This window comes from Lissotriton helveticus, chromosome 5_1, assembly GCF_964261635.1.
Source record: "Lissotriton helveticus chromosome 5_1, aLisHel1.1, whole genome shotgun sequence".
Classification (NCBI taxonomy): domain Eukaryota; kingdom Metazoa; phylum Chordata; class Amphibia; order Caudata; family Salamandridae; genus Lissotriton; species Lissotriton helveticus.
In genome coordinates, this window is record NC_136065.1 from 1,524,312,384 (window position 1) to 1,524,334,056 (window position 21,673).

At 43.9% G+C, this 21,673-nt stretch overlaps 1 protein-coding gene across 4 annotated transcripts in view; it reads left to right on the forward strand.

Annotated features, from left to right (window-relative positions):
* LOC144755526 (polymeric immunoglobulin receptor-like) overlaps positions 1–21,673 on the forward strand; it is a 222,536-nt gene that overhangs the window by 192,241 nt on the left and 8,622 nt on the right. For all 4 annotated transcript variants that reach the window (XM_078644540.1, XM_078644537.1, XM_078644539.1 and 1 more), the window contains 3 exons: positions 182–371; positions 1,115–1,233; positions 19,621–19,749. In XM_078644540.1, coding sequence (XP_078500666.1) covers positions 182–371; positions 1,115–1,233; positions 19,621–19,749 — 438 coding nt within the window. The remainder of the gene's footprint in view (positions 1–181; positions 372–1,114; positions 1,234–19,620; positions 19,750–21,673) is intronic.

The following is a 21,673-nucleotide window of genomic DNA, read 5'->3' on the forward strand; positions in this document are numbered from 1 at the left end:
ATTTGAGAAGTAAATTAAGTCAATTAGCAAATGTGATTAATTAAATGAGTACCATTGGAGATATAACAGCAACTCTGGTCAACCCTGTTAGACTTTGCAAGTGGTGTTTAGAAAGGATCTGTTATTAATTCTTTCCCTCGGTATGCAGGACTGTTTTAATGAAGCTCTTCATTCTCTTTAGAAAGCACCATGAGGCTGTCTACTCCACCTACGGATGGAACAAGAGCTCGTGTATCTCCTCTGGACAATAGAGGAATCAGTCAAGCCCAACCCAGCAAACGTAGCTTTACAAGGAACTCCGACGACCCAGAGAGAGGAGTATCAGATTCCCACCTCATTGAATCTTCCAACTACACAAACTCCAAAGAAGGGTAAGTGCCTGCATCTCTTCCACTCAGAGTATAAAGCGTGTGATAAAAAGGGTCTGTGTTGCAGATTATGACATCTGATCTTTTACATAGTGTGAAAACCCTGGCAGATAAGGGCCACCAGTCACAACTAGCTTGACGTTTCCCAGCTAGCTGAAATAACATATACTCTACTTACTCCCCTGAACTGCCTTTACTCTTGCACTATAATCATTCTCCCGTGCCTTCTCGAAGTCTGTAACTGAGTTCACACCAACCCCTTCTGCAGAAGGTGATCTTATGCATTTACCACTTGTTCACTTCTTCATGCTCTGCGGATGTAGGTCCTTGCACCTCTCTTTATAACATTTCTCGCTCTGGCATCTTCCTTGCTCTCATCTGCGCTGTCACTACTCTATCTTTATGTCCCAGGTATGTAGTCTGTGGCACTGGCCTCAGTCTTAAAACACCCTCCTTGTTTTACAAGCTAAACTTCACCACTCTGCACCCAAAAATATCGAAACAAGAAAAACAGGATGTGTTTAATAACTGGAGTTAAGGTGAGTTGGAGCATAATTTCATAATATTTCAATGTTTTGGGCGGTGACTCGATAGATACAGCTTCTTGTATTATAACGTCTATTTCCTTTCTGTACGCCAAATAATTCAAAGAGAACACAATTTCTGTCTCAGGTATGCATTAATGGCAGTCTTAATTCAATTAAGTTGGACCATCAAGCGTGACTAACTCATATTTTTCCCCACAGCTCTCTGAACAATAAACCGAATCTACTGCTGATTTTGGTGCCCTCACTACTGCTCGGACTTGTGCTGATTGCTGTTGGGTTCTTTGTCATCACTAAAGCACGGTGCATAAAACACAGAGGTGAAGGTCGTTCCATTGAGGGGTGGCTTAATCCGGGCGCACACACTATTTATAAAAATGTATTTATATTGTACCATGTGGTATGTTTTTGGTGTTTGCTTTTAGGGGACTTTGGTTGCAACAGGAAGGGTTGTAAAAATGTAGATGGGGCCTGCTTTAATTCCTTTAATTCTCATTTTTGATACACACAGTTAACATCTTTAACAATGGACATTACCTTATTGGCATGGGGAGGGTGTTTCATGGAAATAAATTACAAAGGGTAAAAAGGCCCTGTGATATTTAATGTCTCCATGCAATGTCATCAGTAGGGTTATTTGTAAAGTAATCTGGGACATCATGGGTGAGGTCGCGTGCACTGTATTGAAGGGCCGTTGGTATAATATAGCTAACCATAACTGGTCAGCCCAGCTCTCTCTGGCCACTGTCCTCTTATCAACAAGACCAGAACGGGGAGGATAGCCCTTCTCCTACCTCTCAGCCAAATCATGGAACACCCTCCTCCTCCACCTCCAGCAATCTCCTACATTGTCCCAGTTCAGGAAGGACCTCCAGACCTGGCTCTTCGGATGACCACCACAATCAACAGTGCCACCCCTCCTCCCCTGTGCCTTGAGACCCTCACAGGTGAGTAGTTACACTTTACCAACCCTGATTGATTGATTGATTGTAGGCATCGGAAATCAAAGACAATGCAAGACACATGGGAAGTTAAGCGTTGTGCAGGCAAGTGTGGTGTTGATTCCTTACTGCTAAGCAGGTTGTTGGACAGTGCAGACAAAGTCGTTGAGCAGCTGATTGCCAAGGACAATGAGAGGTGCAGGGGAGGTGAAGCGGTGGTTGCAGGAGTCATACCTTGGTTCCTTACTGTGGTGAGTTGTCTAGGAGGCATCAATGGTGAAGCGATGGGGTGTTGATTACCTGGCGTCGATGATAAACCATTGGGCTGCAGGGGATGCTTTGGAGTCGGTTACGGTGTATCACAGACTTCAGTGGGTACTCGGTACTCCCGCAGTGGTGGTTTATTCGAAGGTGCTGCATCGTCATCGGAGCATGCGTTGTACATCATGATCATTGTGTCGAGTGGGGACCACGGCTTCGGAGCAGGCTGTGACACAACGTCAAAGTTGCAGACAGGCATCAATGCATTCATCTCTTCTTTTTAGCATCTAAAACTCACATCCAAGGGCCCCGGAACTGGATTTGGCACCTAGGGCAATGTAGGGCTCTCAGAAGAGGATTCCGGGTGCTGCAGGTGAAATCTTTGATGACCCTGAGACTTCCAACAATAAGCAAGCTCACCTCAAACCCTTGGAGAACTTTAGAAAGCAGGATGTAGAATGCGCAGGACCCTGCACTTCCTGACCCTAGCTCCAAACACACTACATGGGGGTAGGCAAATCTTTGTGAGGGGACAGGCACAGCCCCATTCAGGTGCAAGGGTCAACTCCTCCCACCACTCTAGCTCTGTAAGACTCATCAGCCTGGTGATGGCCCATCAGGATATTCAGGGCACTCCTCAGCCCCCTTTGTGTGTGACTGTCTTGAGTGAATTCACAAAGTCCAACTGTCATCCAACCCAGATGTGTATTTTAGGGGCTGGTAGAGGCACAGAATGGTTATATTAAGAAAAAGCCAGCTTTTTAAATGTGGCATTTTCAGACCTGCAGTTTAAAAACCAACTTCACTAAAAGATGTGTTTTTAAATTGTGTGTCCAGAGACAACAAACTCTAATTTTCTGCCTGCTTCCTATTGGAAGATACGCTTGTAAGATTTTACAAGGCAGCCCCAATGCTAACTTATAGGAGAGATAGACCTTGCTGTAGTGAAAAATGAACTCTCTAGTACATGTTCTACCTTTTAATTACACTGCACCCTGCCATGTGGCTACCTACGGCCTACCTTCGAGGTGCCTTACATGTAATAAAGGGGGTGGGTTGGGCCTGGCAAGTCTGTGAACTTGCCAGGTCAGAAGGCAGTTTGCAACTGCCTAGTAAACAAACAAGCAAGTCCCTACAATACTACCCACTAGTTGTGGTTACTGAAAAGGAACAGATTTCGCATCCACTGAGCACTCAGGAAACCACTAGTACCACAAAAAAATTACATTATCATAATCATAAAATAATATATCAATCAGTATAGTTTGATCATAAAAATTGTTACAATTTATTCAATACAATACATAATTCTGCACAGAAGTACCATAAAATACAATTAAGTTATAAATGTGTCAATCCATGTAGACATATTAAAACAGAAAAAACAGGTTGTCGACGCATCGTTTCAGTTTTTGGTTTACACCTTCATCAGGACAGTTTTCTCTCATCAATTGGTTTTTATTCGAGACTTTGTGATAATTTGAAGCTCTCTTCTTAAGTTTCATAAACTTTGTTCCATCACATGAAAGGAATGAAAATCCTCTTGAGTTTGCAAACCTTTAAAATTTGGGTGTGCTCGATGTACGTATGTGCAAGGGAGACACCGAGGTCTGTGTTGTTTTACAAGGTAACTAATAAAGGGACAAGGCCTGGGTTGAACATGTGACTGTATGTCTTAATACCAGCGCTGCTTATAGTTGAAGTCCTCCTTAACTGGCTTTATCAATTAACCATCTGGAAGAAGTGCGAGAGGAGCAGGGAGGCCGTCTTCAGCGCAGGCCTTGTCCCTTTATTAGTTACCTTGTGAAACAACACAGACCTCGGTGGCTCCCTTGCACATACGTACATCGAGCACATCCAAATTTTAAAGGTTTGCTAACTCAAGAGGATTTTCATTCTGTTCATGTGATGGAACACAGTTTATGAAACTTAAGAAGAGAGCTTCAAATTATCACGAAGTCTCGAATAAAAACCAATTGATGAGAGAAAATTGTCCTGATGAAGGTGTAAACCAAAAATCGAAACGCTGCGTCGACAACCTGTTTTTTATGTTTTAATATGTCTGTGTGGATTGACACATTTTTAACTTAATTGTATTTTATGGTACTTCTGTGCAGAATTACGTATTGTATTGAATAAATTGTAACAATTTTTATGATCAAACTATACTGATTGATATATTATTTTATGATTATGATAATGTAATGTTTTTTTGTGGTACTAGTGGTTTCCTGAGTGCTCAGTGGATGCGAAATCTGTTCCTTTTCAATAACCACAACTAGTGGGTAGTATTGTAGGGACTTGCTTGTTTGTTTACTATACCTTCCTCCTTGTCCCGTATTGGATTTCTAAGGAGACCTCCCATTTCTTTTTATAGTTTGCAACTGCACACACAGACTCTGCAGTGACAGGCCTGAGACAGTTTTGAAGAGCTACTAATGTGGGTGGCACAATCAGTACTGCAGGCCCACTAGTGCAAAATAAACACTTGATGGATGAAATGCTGGACAATGCAAACATTCACCCCCAGTCACAAGAATCTGGGTTTAATCCATCATTCTTTTGCTCACCAAACCATCCTAGTTTGGACCCAGCCATATGCAAATCAGTCTTGACCCTGTTCCTTGTGGGAACAGTCCAGCTCGAACTGCCAAGCCAGGTCCTCTCTGGACTGGAAACAGGCATCCTGGGACCGGTCTAGGGAATCACCCTTCATAACCCAGGCTATCTTGAATACAGTGGTGTAGTGAGCACGGGACCCATGTCTGGGCATACCCTTCCCACTTAGGGCAATATATGCAAAAGAAACAATTGATGGACGGAATGCTCGACAATGCAAACATTCACCCCAGTCACAAGGATCTGTGTTTAATCCATCATTCTTTTGCTCACCACACCACCCCAGTTTGGACCCAGCCATATGCAAATCAGTCTTGACCCTGTACCTTGTGGGAACAGTCCAGCCCGAACTGCCAAGCCAGGTCCTCCCTGGACCAGAAACAAGCATCCTGGGACCGGTTTCAGGGAATCACCCTTCATCAGCCAGGCTAGCTTGAATCCAGTGGTGTAGTGAGCATGAGACCCACGTCTGAGCATAACCTTCCCACTTAGGGCGACATATGCAAAAGAAATAATTGATGAACGGAATCTGGACAATGCAAACATGCGCTCAAGTCCCAAGGACCTGGGTTTATTCCTTCATTCTTTTGCTCACCACACCACCCCAGTTTGGACCTAGCCATATGCAAATCAGTCTTGACCTTGTTTCTTGTGGGAACAGTCCAGCCCGAACTGCCAAGCCCGGTCCTCCCTGGACTGGAAATAAGCATCCTGGGACCGGTTTCAGGGCCTCACCCTTCATCAGACAGGCTAGCTTGAATGCAGTGGTGTAGTGAGCACGGGACCCACGTCTGGGCATACCGTTCCCACTTAGGGCGACATATGAAAAAGGAACAATTGATGGACGTAATGCTGGACAATGCAAGCATTCACCCCCAGTCACAACAATCTGGGTTTAATCTATCATTCTTTTGCTTCACACACCACCCCAGTTTGGACCAGGCTATATGCAAATCAGTCTTGACCCTGTTCTTTGTGGAAACAGTCCAGCCCAAACTGCCAAGCTAAGTCCTGCCTGGCCAGAAACAAGCATCCTTGGACCGGTTTCAGGGCATCACCCTTTATCAACCAGGCTAGCTTGAATCCAAGCAGGCCCACTAATAGCATTTTATTTGCAAGCCCTGGGCTCACCCAGTGCACTGTACTGGGGACATATTAGTAAATCAAATATGGCAATTATGGAGTAACCAATCATTTCATTTTTAAGAGGAGAGGGCATATGCACTTTAGCACTGATCAGCAGTGGTAAAGTGTCCAGAGTCCTAATGCCAACAGAAAGAGGGTCAGAAAGATAGGAAGAGGAAGGCAAAAGTTTGGGGGATAACCCTACAAAAAGGGTCAGGTTCAACACTTTTCCTTAATTATTAAGATTGAAGGTTGGTGTGTCATTTTTCACACTGGTTGTTGGCAATGCAGTAGTGAGAGACAGGCTGCTGTGAGCTGCCATTGGCCCACCTTGCTCCTCATCATTTGGTAGGAGAAGGTGGACTGGAGAAACTGTAGATGCCTAATTCTCCAATAGGTATAGTGGCAATCTACTGGTCCTGTTGTCATTTGCAACAGCCATAGCTGATGTGGCTATATCAAAGTGCAATATTCATATTAGTTTTTCAACAATCCCTACTTTTAGCAGGAAATAGGTGAGCTGTTAGTTGCCTCATGAATCACCTGACAGAGTAATACTGCTAGGTGCCTAGTAGGAATGGAGCTGACATAATCTCACTTCAAATCAATTACTTTTAAAGGCCAGAGACTGGATGGTGGAGTAGGTAACTATGGTGCAACTATATATTAATATTTGTCCTAGTCATGTTTAGGTGTGTACACATAGTTGCCAGGAGGAAGGATCAGGCATTAACTGAAAAGGTGTAGTTTAAGGTTAATCATTTAGGATGGAGAGGAAGATAGTCCAGTCTGTGAGTCTCCAGAAAAGCTTCCCCACAGTGTCTAACTTAGACCCCAATTGTACAGAAAAGCCAATTTATTGAGTGCTTTGCTTGCCCTGACGTATAAGTAAGAACTTTCTTTTGAAAATAGCTAGGGCCCTGAAAGGCCTTAAAATAATACCAAAAAATGTAATTCTAGCAGCCAGGGGACAATAGGCTGCAAGTATTTATTTCCGTAAAACGTCATAAAACTGTCCTAGCCCTGCATCTTGTGGAATTTGCAATCTGCTGCGAAGCTTGGGTGTGCCAAGATATAAGCTAATTGCATAGTTCAACCATGATTTCACTACGGTGATTAACTGAACATGTATCCATTTTTAAGTCTCACCTACACAGAGCATGCGCTTTGCTGTGAGATGTATTGTTTGCAATTCAATGGGCTTATAACCCTTACACAGCATACCATTAGTTGTTTTCTCTGTCACTATCATTTGTAATATTTTGATTGCTTAGCTCCCATATGCTTCCCTTTGTTTCTTGTGTTTGTGCCTTCCTCCTCTTTTACAAAGCAATAATTTTTTAACTTGTATAAGCGTTTTGACATTAGTCGTGGACGTGCAATGAGATCTCCTACTTTTAACACAGGCTTTTATGGCACTTTTACCCTATCTACCAGCTTTATTGATGCTTTAGTTACTTACACCCACAAATATACCACTCTATGCCACTCTACCCTATGCTACTCCACTGTATGCTATGCCATCCTACTCTAGACCACTCCACTCTATGCCACTCTACTCTTTGCTGCTCTATGACACTACTTTACACCATTCCCCTCTAAAACCCTCCACTCTACTCCACGCACTCCGTGCTACTCAATTTCCCTCTATGTCACTTCACTCCACTCTACACCACTCTACTCTGAGCCTCTCCATACTCTACCCTATGCCACTCCATGCTACTCTGTGCCACTTTATGCCACTCTACTCTACTCTACACCACTCCACTCTACTCTAATGTACATCACTCCACTCTGTCACTCTATTCTATGCCACTCCACTCCACTATACACCACTCAACATTGCACCTTTCCACACTACTCTATGCCACTCCATCCTACTCTACTCTAAGCCACTTTATGCCACTCTTCTCTACTCTTAGCCACTCAACTCGACTCTACTTTACACCACTCCGCACTACGTCACTCTGCTCCATGCCACTCCCCTCTACTTTATGTCACTCCACTACACCCCATATTACGCCACTCTACAGCCCTCCACTCAAGACCACTCCATTCTAAGCCACTCCATTCTAAGCCAGTCTACTTTAAGCCACTCCACTCTACACTACTCTATGATACTCCACTCCACACAATGCCATTATACAGCCTTCCATGCCACTCCACTTTACTTTACACCACTCTACTCTACTGTACACCTCTCTGCTTTACCACCAATCTACTCTAAACAACTTCAGTATACTCTATGCCACTTCTCAGCATTCTAGCCACTCCACTTAGTGCCAATCTACTCTATGTCACTCTACTCCACCCCACTCTATGCCACTGTACTCCACACCAATGTACTCTATATTACTGCACCCTATACCACTCTATGCCACTCTACTCTGCTCTTTGCTACTGAACTCTATGACACTTCACACCACTCCACTATACTCTATGCCATTCCATGCCACGCTACTCTATGCCAGGCCACTCTACTCCATGCCACCCTACTTCACTCCATTCTACTTCACTACACCCCAGTCTGTGCCACTTTGATAAATTTCTATATACCTCATTACTCTACACCACTGTACAATACGCTAGTCTATGCCACTCCTTTCCACTTACTGCCACTCCACTTTACTCTATGCCACTCTATCCTACGCCACACCATTCCACTCAACTCTACGCCACTACCCTCTGCGCTACTACACTCTGTGCCATTCCCCTCTACGCCCTGCGACTCTACACCTTGCCACTCCACTCTGTGCCACTCCACTCAGCATAATGGCACTCTATGGCACTCTATGCTGCTCAATTCTATGCCACACTACTGTACACCACTGTATGGCACTCATCGCCACACCTCTCTACATCTCTTTACTGTATGCCACTCTACTATCCGGCATTCAACTCATTCTACTCCTCTATAATGCACTCAATTCTACTCTACGCCACTCCATGCCACTCTAGTCTATGCAACTCTACTCTATGCTATTGCATTCTACGCTGCTATTCTCTAAGGCACTTCTCTCTACGCCACTCTATGCCACTTCATGCTACTTATTACTATGCTTCTCCACTCCATGCGACTCTACTCCATGCCAGCAGCGGCAGTGCAGATAAGCGTGGTGAGGCGGCGGAGTGTGGGGGGAATGTCAAAAGACGATGGAATAGGAGTTATTTATTTATTTAATTTGCAATATTCTGGCGTCTGTCGACATCCCCTCTGCCCCACCCTGACCCATCATGCTTACCTTCACCGGCTGCTTCTGCTCCATGCCATTCTACTTCATGTCACTCTCTTTCATGCCATCCCACTTTATGCCATCCCACTCTACGCCACAACAATATATATCACTCTAGTCTATGCTAGCGTATTCTACGCCATTCTACTCTATACCAGTTTACTATATGGCAGCCTATGCCACTCTCTTCTACACCACTCTACTCCACCTCACTCCAATCCACGCCACTCTACTACACTCTATGCCACTCTACTGCACGGCACTCTACTACACTCAACTCTACTCTCACTCAGCTATATACTAATCTACTCTGTGCCACCCTACACCACTCTATGTAAATCCACTGCAACCCACTCCACTCTAGTCTATACCACTGTATGCTACACCACTCTATGCCAATCCACAACACCCTACTTTACACAATGCCACTCTATGTCACTCAACATCACACCACTCTATGCCACTCTAGATCACTCCACTTCCACTATATGCCACTCTACTCTACACAACCTTACTTTACGCATCTCTACTCCACACCCTTTCAATCTAAGACACTCTATCCTGTGCCACTCTACTCCGTTCCACTCTATACTACTCTACTGTACACTACTCCACACTATGCCACTTCACTTTACACTACTCATAGATGCTCAACTCCAGTCTATGCCTCAACTTCCCCTCGATAGTCCACATCAGCCCATAGGAGTAAAACCATCCAAATTCATCAAAGGTGACGAATCCCACACCACAGACCTGAGACATATATGGATGTACAACAGCTCAGACCACACACCAGACTCATATCTGGGTGTAGAACAGCCTCAAATCAGCCTCAGAATATATTGCTAGCTACTCTTACGAATCTGACTACCTTGTACTTTTCCTACAGGGCAACGCCAAGCAAAGTGCTCTAGTCATTGCAGCCCAAATCAAGATAGCGGCAGTCAGGTGTCATCTGGAGTTGACGCATTATGATGTCACTCCTACAACTTTGAAGGATCCTTCCCATGCGCAGGCACCTCCCACTGGTAGAAAGCTACATCTATCAGCCGTAGTCATAGACAGAGCCTGGAACTGAATGCAGAATATTGGGGCGCCCTGACGGGACCTGACATCAAGAGCGCAGAACAAAGGCAACAACATGGCAAACAAATCTCTCTTTAGCCAAGAGCTACAGAAGTCTGCAGAAGCAGACAGCAAAACAAGTAGGAGGAATCTTTGGTAAGGTTCCGTTCATGGATTCTGTAGGCAGCAGACAAGGGGTTAATTGTATTATATGCGATGGAAGATCATGCCAGAGAGGCACAGACTCCTCATATGTAAAGGGTGGGGAAGATAGATGAGGATGTAATTACTATTCCGTAATCTCAATGGTAAATTATAAAAATTAGAAAGTAATCCACTAAATTCGAGGTTGCGAGCTGGCATCTTTTTTCTCCTGATGCGGTGCACTGTGCTCCCTGTAGATGGTGTAAGTTATTTCAACTTGCCACTGCGATGATTATTTTGCTACTACTTTGTGAAATTGTTTTCAAATTTAAACTCTGTGCAACGCAACAATAAATTTATAAAAGTAAATGCAAAGTGTTAGAACTGGGGGTCTCTAGTTGGCAGGGGTAGGTACCACTGTCCAAATAGGGACCCTTGCTTCTAGTCAGGGAAACCCTCTGAGATAACCCCTGCTCACCCTCTAGGTAGCTTGGCACGAGCAGTCTAGGCTTACCAGAGGCAATGTGTAAAGTATTTGTACCAACACTCACAGTAACACAGTGAAAACACCACAAATGGACTAAACAACATTTTAGAAAAATAAAGGTATTTAATCTAAACTACACAAGACCAAAACGACAAAAATCCAACATATACAGTTCAAGAATATGGTTTCAAAAGAGTTCTTAAGGTTGCGATAAAATTCTTTAGGTTGCGATAGAATAATCCACAGATGCGTGAAAAGTTCACAGTTGCGTCACTTTTACTCACAGTACCTTTAAGTTGCGACAAAGTTCCAAAAGCAGAAGCTGGTGCGGTGGAAAACAAGCGATGCTTTGATCCTGAGAACCTGGGGAGGCAATGCGACAGCCCCGCTGCAGCAGCGGGCGTGTTGCGACGAATCCGGTCTGTATGGGGAGGAAGGCCACTTGTATGGATTCCGGTGCGGAGGTTCCGTAGGACGTTTGTTCTCGCAAAAGGCACGATGCGACGATCTCGTAGGGGCTGTGACGATCTCCGGGGCGACGATGCGCGATCCAACGGTGATCCTCTCCCTCGCAGCTCCTCGATGCGATGGCTCTGCGACGAAGCTCGCAGCGACGTGATGCGGTCCGCAAGCAAGCGGTGCGGCGATCTCACCCAGCGACGACAGGCTCTGCGACGACACTCGCAGCGATGTTAGACTTTCCCGCACCGGTCTGGTGCGTCCCGCAAACGAAGGATGCGATGGCTCTGGCAGCGGCAACAGACGCTGCGACAATCTCGACCTTCGTAACGGCGGGAATCTTCTCGCACTGCGCTCCGCAAGCGAGCGATGCAACACTTTTCAATTGCAAAAGTCTCTCAAGCTTAGTTTCAAGCTTCCCAGCACAGGTACAGCTTCCAGAGGCCCCACAACTGGATCAAGCACTCTAGGAAGGACAGAACTCTGTCAGCAGAGTTCAGGGAAGCTGGGGGTGAAGTCCTTTTGTTCCTGGGACTTCGGAACAGGGAGCCAGCTCTTCTCAGGCCCTTGGAGATTCCTTCAAGACAGGGGACACAGCACACTAGCAAAGTCCTTCCCCTCTCCTTGGCAGCAAAGCAACAGCAGGTCAGTCCAGCAGAGCAACAGCAGGACAGTCTTCCTTTTTCAGTTTCAGCTTTCTCCTTGGCAGAGGTTCCTTCTTGATTCCAGGATGATCTACTTTTCTGTTGTCAGGGGTCCTGTACTTATACCCCTAAAAGTCTTTGTTCTCTTTGTGCAAGTGGGCCCCGAGCCCGGTCTGAACCAGTTCTGGGTGTTTCCTGAGTACTTTGTTTTCCTGGCTTCTCCTTTCCTTTCAGAGTGAGGGGCAGGGTCGTCAGCCGCCCAGCCGGAGGTGGAGCCAGGATTGTGGAAGGCAGGCACAGCCCTATTCAGGCCCAGGTGCTAACTCCTCCCACCACTCAAGTTGCAAATGCAGTCATTCAGCCTAGGGCTGACTCAGCCAGCCTCCTGGGGAATCCCCAGCCCCTGTCACTCTCAAACCAGACAGTCAATACACAAACAGGCCAAGGCACACAGAAGGGTCAGACAAGAGAACAGCAACTTTCTAAAAGTGCTGTTCTCAAACACAGGATTTAAAAACAACCTTTCCTAAAAGAGGTGTTATTAAATTCTGAGTTCAGGGATACTAGATACTTATGTCCTATCTTGTTCCTATGGGAAGAAACACTGGAAGCCACTGTAGCCAGCATCCCCCATGTTAATCTATGGAGCAAGATAGCCTTACAATAGTGAAAAGCGAAAATGGCTGCCATTCACTATCAGAGCATGTCACCTGCACTAGTACATGCTCTACCTTTTACATACACTGCACCCTGTGAAGGGGGGTACCTTGGGCCTACCATAGGGGTGACTGATGTGCACAAAAAGGGAAAGATTTGGCCTGGTCAGTGGGGACACTGCCCAGGAGGACATGGCAGTTTCTAAACTGCACACAGGCACTGCAGTGGCAGGCCTGAGACACCATTGTAGGGCTACTCCTATGGGTGGCACAATCAGTGCTGCAGGCCCACTAGGCATTTGTCATCACCAGCCCTGGCACCCCCAGTGCACTTTACTAGGGACTTCATGGTGATACAAATATGCCAAACATGTATATCCAATTAGAATAACAATTTACATAGGGAACACTTACACTCTGGCACTGATCAGCAGTGGCAGAGTGTCCAAAGCATCTAAACTAGCAAAAACGAAACCAGCACAGCATCAAAAATACAGGAGGTAGTGGCAAAAAGATAGGGGGAAACCACACCAAAGATGCCAGGTCTAACACAAAGATTAATAAAAATTGACTTCTCTGTAAAGGTATACCAATGAACTATTTCTGGATAGGTTTTTGTGTTTTAGTTGGCAAACTCAAAATAACACTTTATTGTTCTCCAATTGTGATGTCTGACTAAAGCTCTAATTAGAAATGCACCTCATATTGTCATAGCTTCTCTGCAGATGGTCCACCTTGCCACCCTGCTACTGCACTTAACTTTAGATAAACATTTCGAGGTTTGCAACTTAATTGTTATCTTCGGACTGAAAAGGAAAGCATTTCATCAGCACGACTATGATACTAAGTCACCTCATCCGATGAGAGTGGGTGGTCGGTGGTTTAAGCGTAGAGTTCGCAGCAGGTTTGTAGCTCGCAGATTTATCAGGTACACTTGAGGTCTAGATATTCTAGTGTACTGGTATACAGGGCAGGAGAACATACAGTGTGGTACTGTTTCTGGGAAAGATTTTCCAAGGAGATTCATTTGCACATTTATTTGGTAGACACCACTTACTGTAAAAAGAGTTAACTAGTAGGATCGCATGTTTGAATTTTAAGAATAGGGATCTCACTTCTGAGTGCGTTAGTGATTGAAATTTTATCATATATAGCAGGTATTATTTGTGTTAAAGTGTTACATTTATATATACAGGAATTTGGAAACTGAAATATATATTATCCCTCAGGGACTGATAATATTGTATTTTCCTTAAATAGTTGACAAACCCATATTAATTCTTTCTTTCACCTTGGTTGCCAGAAAATGCTCTGTTATTAATTTTAGTAAGTTTATCAGATAGATGAACTTAAGTATTTATCTCTTCCTTCAAGACACAGAAATAGTATGGGCTATGTTAATTTACATGTGTTTTTAGTAATGGTTAGCGACATCATTTAGAGTTGTGGGTAAAAAAAAAAAAATCTTTAAACCAAATAAAATAGAAATGAAAAACATTCTACCTGAGCCCATGGAGGTCAATGATCATCAGTGTTATCTAATAAATAATAAGTATTTTTTTCTTTTTAAACAAAGCACATTGTGATAAGTGTGAACATCTGCTGTTGATCCTTTTTTAACTTCAGTAAAAACATACATGGATTCCCTTTATTTCACAAGAAGATATAAAGTACAGTGGTATGGATTGGCATAGAGTGGAGTGACATAGAGTGAAGTGGTGTACAAGTTTGACACTTTTTTTTCAAGTTCTACTACCCTACTCCTAAGACAATCAGTTATCTATATTGTTATGGAAGCTCTCTCGCAGGAATGAATCGACATGGAGAAGACATTGGTGCATCGGTATCTAACCAGACCGTCTTTACCAGATCACTCAGATCTTCCTCTGTTAGTTTTAGTATATGCCATGTGCTCCAATCCGGGCATTAAAAAGTATAGTGATGGATAGAATACTTGAATTATTCTCAGACACTATTGATCACTTAGGTTGCATCCCAGTCCATCGCTTTTACCCACTATGCCATCTCAGTTTGGAACCAGCCATATGCAAATCAGTCTTGTCCCTGCTCCTCATGGGAGCAGTCCAACCTAAAATGCCACCAGGCCAGGATTTCACTGAACCAGAACACAAGCAACCTAGGATGGGTTTTGCCTTGTTAAGGTCCCATCAGCCGGGTATAGCTTGATTACAGTGACACAGTAAACACGGAATCCACATGTGGGCATACCCTTCAAAATGAGGGCATCGAAAAACAAAGTAGTGGATGGAAAGCTTGAATCAATCTCAGCTGCTGATAATCGCTTGGGCTGCATCCCAATCTATTGGTTTTTATCCACCATGCAATATCAGTTTGGAGCCAGACATATGCAAATCAGTCTTGAACCTGCTCCTCGTTGGAACAGTCCAGTCTGACCTGACAGGCCAGATCCTCAGCGAACCGTAACACACACAACACACACAACTTAGAACCACTTTTTTTGTATGCTTTAGTTTGTCACCCTAAGAGGGGCAAGTATGCCCAGACTTGAGTCCCATCTACACTGTATCACTGAAACCCAGCTATACCTGACTGCTGAGTTCATAACAAGGGTGATACTAGTCGTTGGTTGCTTGTATTCTCGTTCAGAGAGGATCTGGCTTGGCAGTTTGAGCTGGACTGTTACCATTGGAACAAAGTCAAGACCGATTTGCATATGGCTGGGTACAAACTGAATTGGCGTGGTGTACAAAATAACAAAGGACTGGGATGCGGCCTGAGTAATTACCAGTGTCTGAGATTAATTCAAGTGTTCCATCCATTACTGTTTGTATACTTTAGTATGCTGTCGAATCTGGCAAGTCATTCCACAGTGGTTATGTAATTATATCTGCACCCGGATCCCGTAGATATGAAAGTGGATGGATCCTTGTGCATGGCATATGCTGGTCTCAATTGGTTTATGAGGGCATCTAATACTCTTCTCATGCTTCTCTTAGTTTAGTAAGTCTTTCATTTATTAACTTCAGCTGTGTTGACTGTAGAGGATTGTGCTGATCTTCTTGCTACAATGGAATGGCAGGCACATGTTCTTGCTGATGTGTCTTTTGATGCGGTATGTGCAATGGCTATCTTTTCAGAGACTCCTGTCAGTGACTGTTGTCATGTCTGGTCTATTATTTGTCTGCCCATTTTGGCCCACAATCTGTTTGGTTCTCATTCTCATTTGGATGACCTTGTTCACAAATCCTTCAACAACAGAAAACATTGTGCTTTTCACAGAGAGATCAAAATAAATTGAGGCTTTAAGATTTTCTAGTGTAGTGTAGTGTAGTGTCCACTGCAAACTTTGTCACCATCTCTCATTTACTGATTCTCAGGTGAGTGGGAACTAATTAGGACGAAGATTTTGAGGACAGGCTTCTATAACTGTTTCAGACTCTCCAGTAAAGCCTTCACATCATCACTGACTCACTGACTACGTCAACCATTTAGCTCCTAATCCAGTGGGAGGTTTAGTCCAAAGCTTTCTTGCTAATTGGCAGGAAGTCATTTCAGTTGCCTGGGTTCTGGTGGTTGTACAAGAAAGGAACAAGATTGAATTCCTGAATCAGTGTTGCTAGCAGACTCCTTTGCATCGGTCCAAATTAAAACAAGATGTTTTCTTAAAATACATTTCAACATTATTCAACAAGAAGGTGATATTTTTAGCTTTCTAAAAGGAGTGGGGGCTTGGAGTTTTTTGATCATGTTTCTGGTGCAAAATATTTCAGGTGGATTCAGATGTCATCAATTTGAAGGGGGTAAGTCAGTTTGTTTTATCAATCCACTTGCAGATGGACACTTTCCAGGCTGTTATCCCAGAATATTAACTCGCTGATCCTTCTGAAAGAATTTCTTGGAGCACTAAGTTTAGAGGATGCTTATTTGAACATTCCAAACAGTCACCTCATCAAAGATTTGCTGTCCTATTGCCTCATTTCCATTTTAAGGTCATGCACTTTGGATTGAAATCTGCCCCATGAGAGTTTTCCTGTGTTCAGGTTCCAGAAGTAGTATTACTTCACAATATGGATATCAGTCTTCGCCAAGACCAGGGTGACTGGTTAATTCATGCACTCACCAAAGGCCTAGACAATATCTCATGTGAAGTTAGCGTAGCAGCTGTCAGACTCACTGGGTTTTTTTTCCAACACAATACAATCCAGGATGATTTGTGTGCAGGATATACAGTTCAGAGGATCTAGGTTCCAGACAGATGTGGACATGGTGCTATGTGGAACGTGTCATGCACACGTGACATCTCTCCAGACTTACTATCGACATAGGCAAGGAGATGGATGCAAGTTCAAGGAGGCAAAGAGTTATGAGCGCTGCTACTTTTCCTTTGTTTTTCTCTGTGGGCTTCTACTGTGTTTGTGGGTTCTTGGGTTTGATTACACTCGGGTCCAGTTTACCGGCACATTCTCTGGTGGTGGGATGTCTAAATTGCCAATATTAAAAAACAGTGTTGATCCCTGCTCAATCTAGCGAGAGGGTTTCCTATTTTAGTTCAGGAACCAATTGTTTTCACCACAGTTGCTGATGGGTACAGCTGGTGAGAGGAGCAACACTGGGTCCTTTCTCAAACCAGGCTCCCTGGGACAAGAGTTGAGAGGTTATTCCTCCAACTGAAAGGAGTCATCTTCTGTACTGTTAGACCTTCAGTTCTAAGGAAGCTCGATTCTGGGGGATATGGTGCTTACTTCAGTTTTTGGGTGCAACAGTTGCAAGGAATGGGCAGTAGAGGCTTTCCAGATATGGTTATGAGCATCTTGTTTTTGTGCGGGTAGTTCACATAAGAGTAGACAACTCTCAAGCAGATTATGGATATCAGTGTTCCCCAATTCCATGGAATTCTTTCTCTCGCTGGAAATGCTCCTGCAAATGTGTAACAGGTTTGGCACTGCAGGGATAGATCTTTTTGCAGAAGTAGGCAATTCACTGCTACCAATGTTCTGCACTATGTTCAACACTGAGGCATATTGGTGGGTGGATGCTCTGTTGTGCTAATGGCCGAAGGGTCCACTTTTTGCGTCTGTCCCACTTCCAATGATTTCCAAGCTGTGGGCTCGCTGTTTGAGATTTAGGCATTGGATAATATTGGTAGCTCCATTTTGAAAATATTGTTGTTCACTTTTCTCTGCCAGATAGCTTCTGCTCCAGAGAGGATATTTCTAGTTTATCCTTTCAGATCTCCTCCCCTTCTCAGGTTATTCTTCTGAGAATGCACCTCTAGATTTGGCAAATAAACATGAGGGATAATAAGGTTGGGGCTTTCAGAGGATGATGTTTGTGCTACTAACCTTCCAGGCATCTTCCCACTAGGATTACCATCATTGGGCATCCTTCCAGAAATGGTGTAGGCGGAAATCTGTAATCTGTGGGTAATGCAAACCAGCTCTGGTTTTAAAGTTTCCCTAGGTTGGGTTTTCTTTTGAGTTGTCTCCTACCACTTTAAGAGTTTGAAGCGTGGCTGTCTGGGCATTTACTGAACCCTGGGTTGTATAAACCCTACTGAAGCCTTGGATGTGCATCGTAAAAGGTTTGAGTTGGCTCATCTACCAGTCCGAGGGAAGGCTTATCTTTTGGATTTGCTCTTAGTGCTTTCTGCTCTTTAATCTTCTTCCCTTGAGCTTTGGCCAATTAATGTAATACTATGAAAAACTGATTTTTTTATTTACATTGGCTCAGTTATTTCCAGTCTCTATGTTTTTACAAATATTTAAAGCCATTAAAATTTTTATTCACTGCACAATGTTGTTAATGCACCGATTTAATGGGCAGTACAACATAAAGCCTGATTAAGGCAATGTCGGTCTTTACTCTGCCCATCAGGAGGGTGGAGGACATTACACCCGCATCCCTGAGGGACAGAGCCCATCCGATTTCGAGATCACTATTTCTTCTGCACCTTCGGAGAACGTCGGCCATGGCGATTCCTCTGAAGGCATTAAATGTTTGGTGGATGGCTGCCATACATCAAACTCTTTGTTTAAAAACAAAAACTACAAAATTGTGAGATTGCTTTTGGAAAACAAATAACTACTGACCCCTACACAAGGGATTATTTTCCCTGGGTGTAGAGGACATTGAATTTGTTTTTGTGTTCATCCCACTAGATTTTCACTGGTGGTGTCAGACAGCAAAAAAAGTGCATCAGATCATGAGCTTTATAAAGGGTGGGTGGTGTGATGCCCTTACTCCGACAGCCGGCAGTCCATCTGGCTGTCAGAGGAAGGGGGCGCTGAAAGCTGACAGTCTACCTGACTCTAAATAGGGCATTTTAAACCAAGGGCTTGACGGACTGGGAACTTCATCACATTTGTGATGGTATAGAGCACTGTGTGGCTCATTTATGAGCCCCTGTGTCACTTTTGCGACACTGGTGCGTCACTTTTTGTGACGCACCAGTGGCATAAAACATGCACCATGTTGTGCCATATTTACGAAGTGACGCATCTAGGTAGATGCGTCACCTCGTAAACCCCTGCGCTACATTATACCTGCACCAGGTATAATGTATGCAGGTGGGCATACCACCGCAAAAAAGGGTCATAGCTGTGGCGCAGCGAAATCTATGAGATTTTGCTGCGCCACTTCTAGGACACCAATGCATCAAAACCTTACGCCTGCCTCATGGCAGGTGTAAGGGTGATGCAGGCCCTTTCACATGGGGCTTGCCCCATGTGAAAGGAACATTGCTGGAGTTGCATCAGGCTTCTTACACAACTCCAGCAATGCGCCACTTTTTGTACTGACAGATACGTCAGTTTTACTGATGTATCTGTCCTTCCTTGTGACGTGATGCGTCATAATGTAAATATGACGCATCATTGGTGTCGCAAGGAGGGTGCACTGAGAAGTGGCGCATCGCTGCTTTCACGCCGAGATGCAACACTTCTCGTAAATGAGGCCCTGTGTGCGCCAAACTCTAAATCAGGCCCACATTATCAAAATACTACCAATAACCACAATGCCTTTTCAAGAATGAAGCCATAAGTTGTGTTATTGAAGTCCTCAGATTTATATATGTATTTTTGTGTGCCTTCCAGTTAGACAACCGGTAAATGAGAACAGGACACAAGTGACTTTGGAAGAAACAAGGTGCCTACAGAAGAGTGCTGGGGAAGGCAGTCCCAACCTAACTGGAGAAAAAGAGACTGATGTAGATCACGAGGAAGGTAAGTTGGCTGTAAAATGCCCTAGAGATGCAGCTCATTATTCAAGCAACATGACTCCAAACGTTCATTTAGAGTTTAAAGGAGTGGTTCACCATAAATTGGTGGTTCACCTGGCCTTCCATGCTCAAGGACCCTCCAGAGGAGTAAGGGACTTACACCACATGCACAAGTTAGGGCTCACAGTCTGATACCCCTTTTTCATCATCACCCCTAGGGAAAACCAGGTTTGATTGAAAGGCACAACCATTTTTGATGATCATGTTAGTTAAATATTTGGATGGAATACACGAAAAATAAGTTACACCATACTGAAAGTTTTTCTGCAAACTATCAGCTATACCTGGACTGCTAAATGCTAAAAGGAAGTCGTGATGTGTGCCATAGAAGCATGAGTGGATTGAAGCTTAAACGTTAACGTTAAAAGTAATAACACTCTCTAGTCCATATTCTGCATAGGCTGGCCAGTATGCCATCAGCTGTCGCTCTTCCCCTCAACCTAAGGAGATTCCTCCTTATGAGGGCAAGGTTAGTAAATGGTGCCCTCAAAAATATCAGTTGGTGTCATTAGGTGACCTCTACAATTGAAATGCGAAAAGGCCCGGTAAGTTGATTAGTTGGGTGATGACCGTTCCCACCAATCATCCCCCTGCCTGCAATGGCTATCTCATTGGCCAAAAGCCTCCGTTTCGAGTATCCTCTATCTAAGAACCAGTAAGCACACTTCTTTGCTTATATTAGAAAAAAAGCTAATTCAACATTTGTTCTCAAAACACAGAAAGTGATTAAAAACACAGCTCATCTAGTTTGGGGACCCTTTCTATCACCTTACTGACTTGAAATACCCAAGGGAAAATTAGCACCACCAACTGTTCAGTGTCAAAACCCCCAACGTGCAAAAATTCCTATGGTAAAGGACGATTTAAAAATGATGATCAGATTCAGTTGACAAGTCCGATGCACGCAGCATTTGTCATGTTATGTTAATAAAATTTCTAAAGTGGTCGAATACCCAGAGGTGTCTTGGCGCTGGCATTATAGACAAAAGAAAAATACCAGGAAAAAAGCTACAGAGTGCTAAATGGTCAGGTTTTCAGGGGTTTTCTAAATACGAGAAGATTGGGTGCCTCTGTGATGGGGAGTGGCAGTGCATTCCATGCCTTGGTGGCTCCCAGCATGAAGCTTCGGCCACCGGTTTCGTAGAACTTATAGTTTGTTTAATATGAATTGATGGGCAGTGAGAAACAGGCCATTACATTAATCTAATATAGCCATCACCAGAGGAGTGACAAGAGTTTTCTTGAGATTGACAGGGATAATAGGCAGTATCTTTTTGATAGTCCTAAGTAAAAAAAAGGCAAAGGATGTGACCGCATTCACATCTGGGAACCCTCTGGGTCTGTCAAAAGCTGCTGTTATCATTGATACATTTTTCATCATCCAATCCCTCTTATTTTTAATTAACAGTCATTCAGCATTTAGCCACTCTACAACTGTCTTTGACCCCCCCTATAAAGTGGGCAATTCTCTTAATCTATACAAAAGTGTCCCCAACCGTTGTCACTCTGACCTTTGCATCCAGCAGCCAGAAGGGTCATTCTGACAATCCTAGTCAACTGTGTATATAAACTCCTGGTTTCACCAACCCCGACAAAAACAGTGTTGTGCAAAATTATAACCACACTTTCTTGCAGCGTTGTATGCAATTTGAGTGCTCATGCCACTCAACTACTTCATCTCTGTTCACCATTCAAGATATTGTTGTCACAGTTGACAGCCTCAACTTTCTAAATCTTCCGACACTATTGCATTTCAGAATAGCCTTGTTTGTCAAAATGTCAGGCGATCATTAGAAGGAGCCTCCATCCAGTGGTGTAGTAAGCATTCCGCGGGCCTTAATGCGAGTAAGGCAAATGCCTCCCCATCC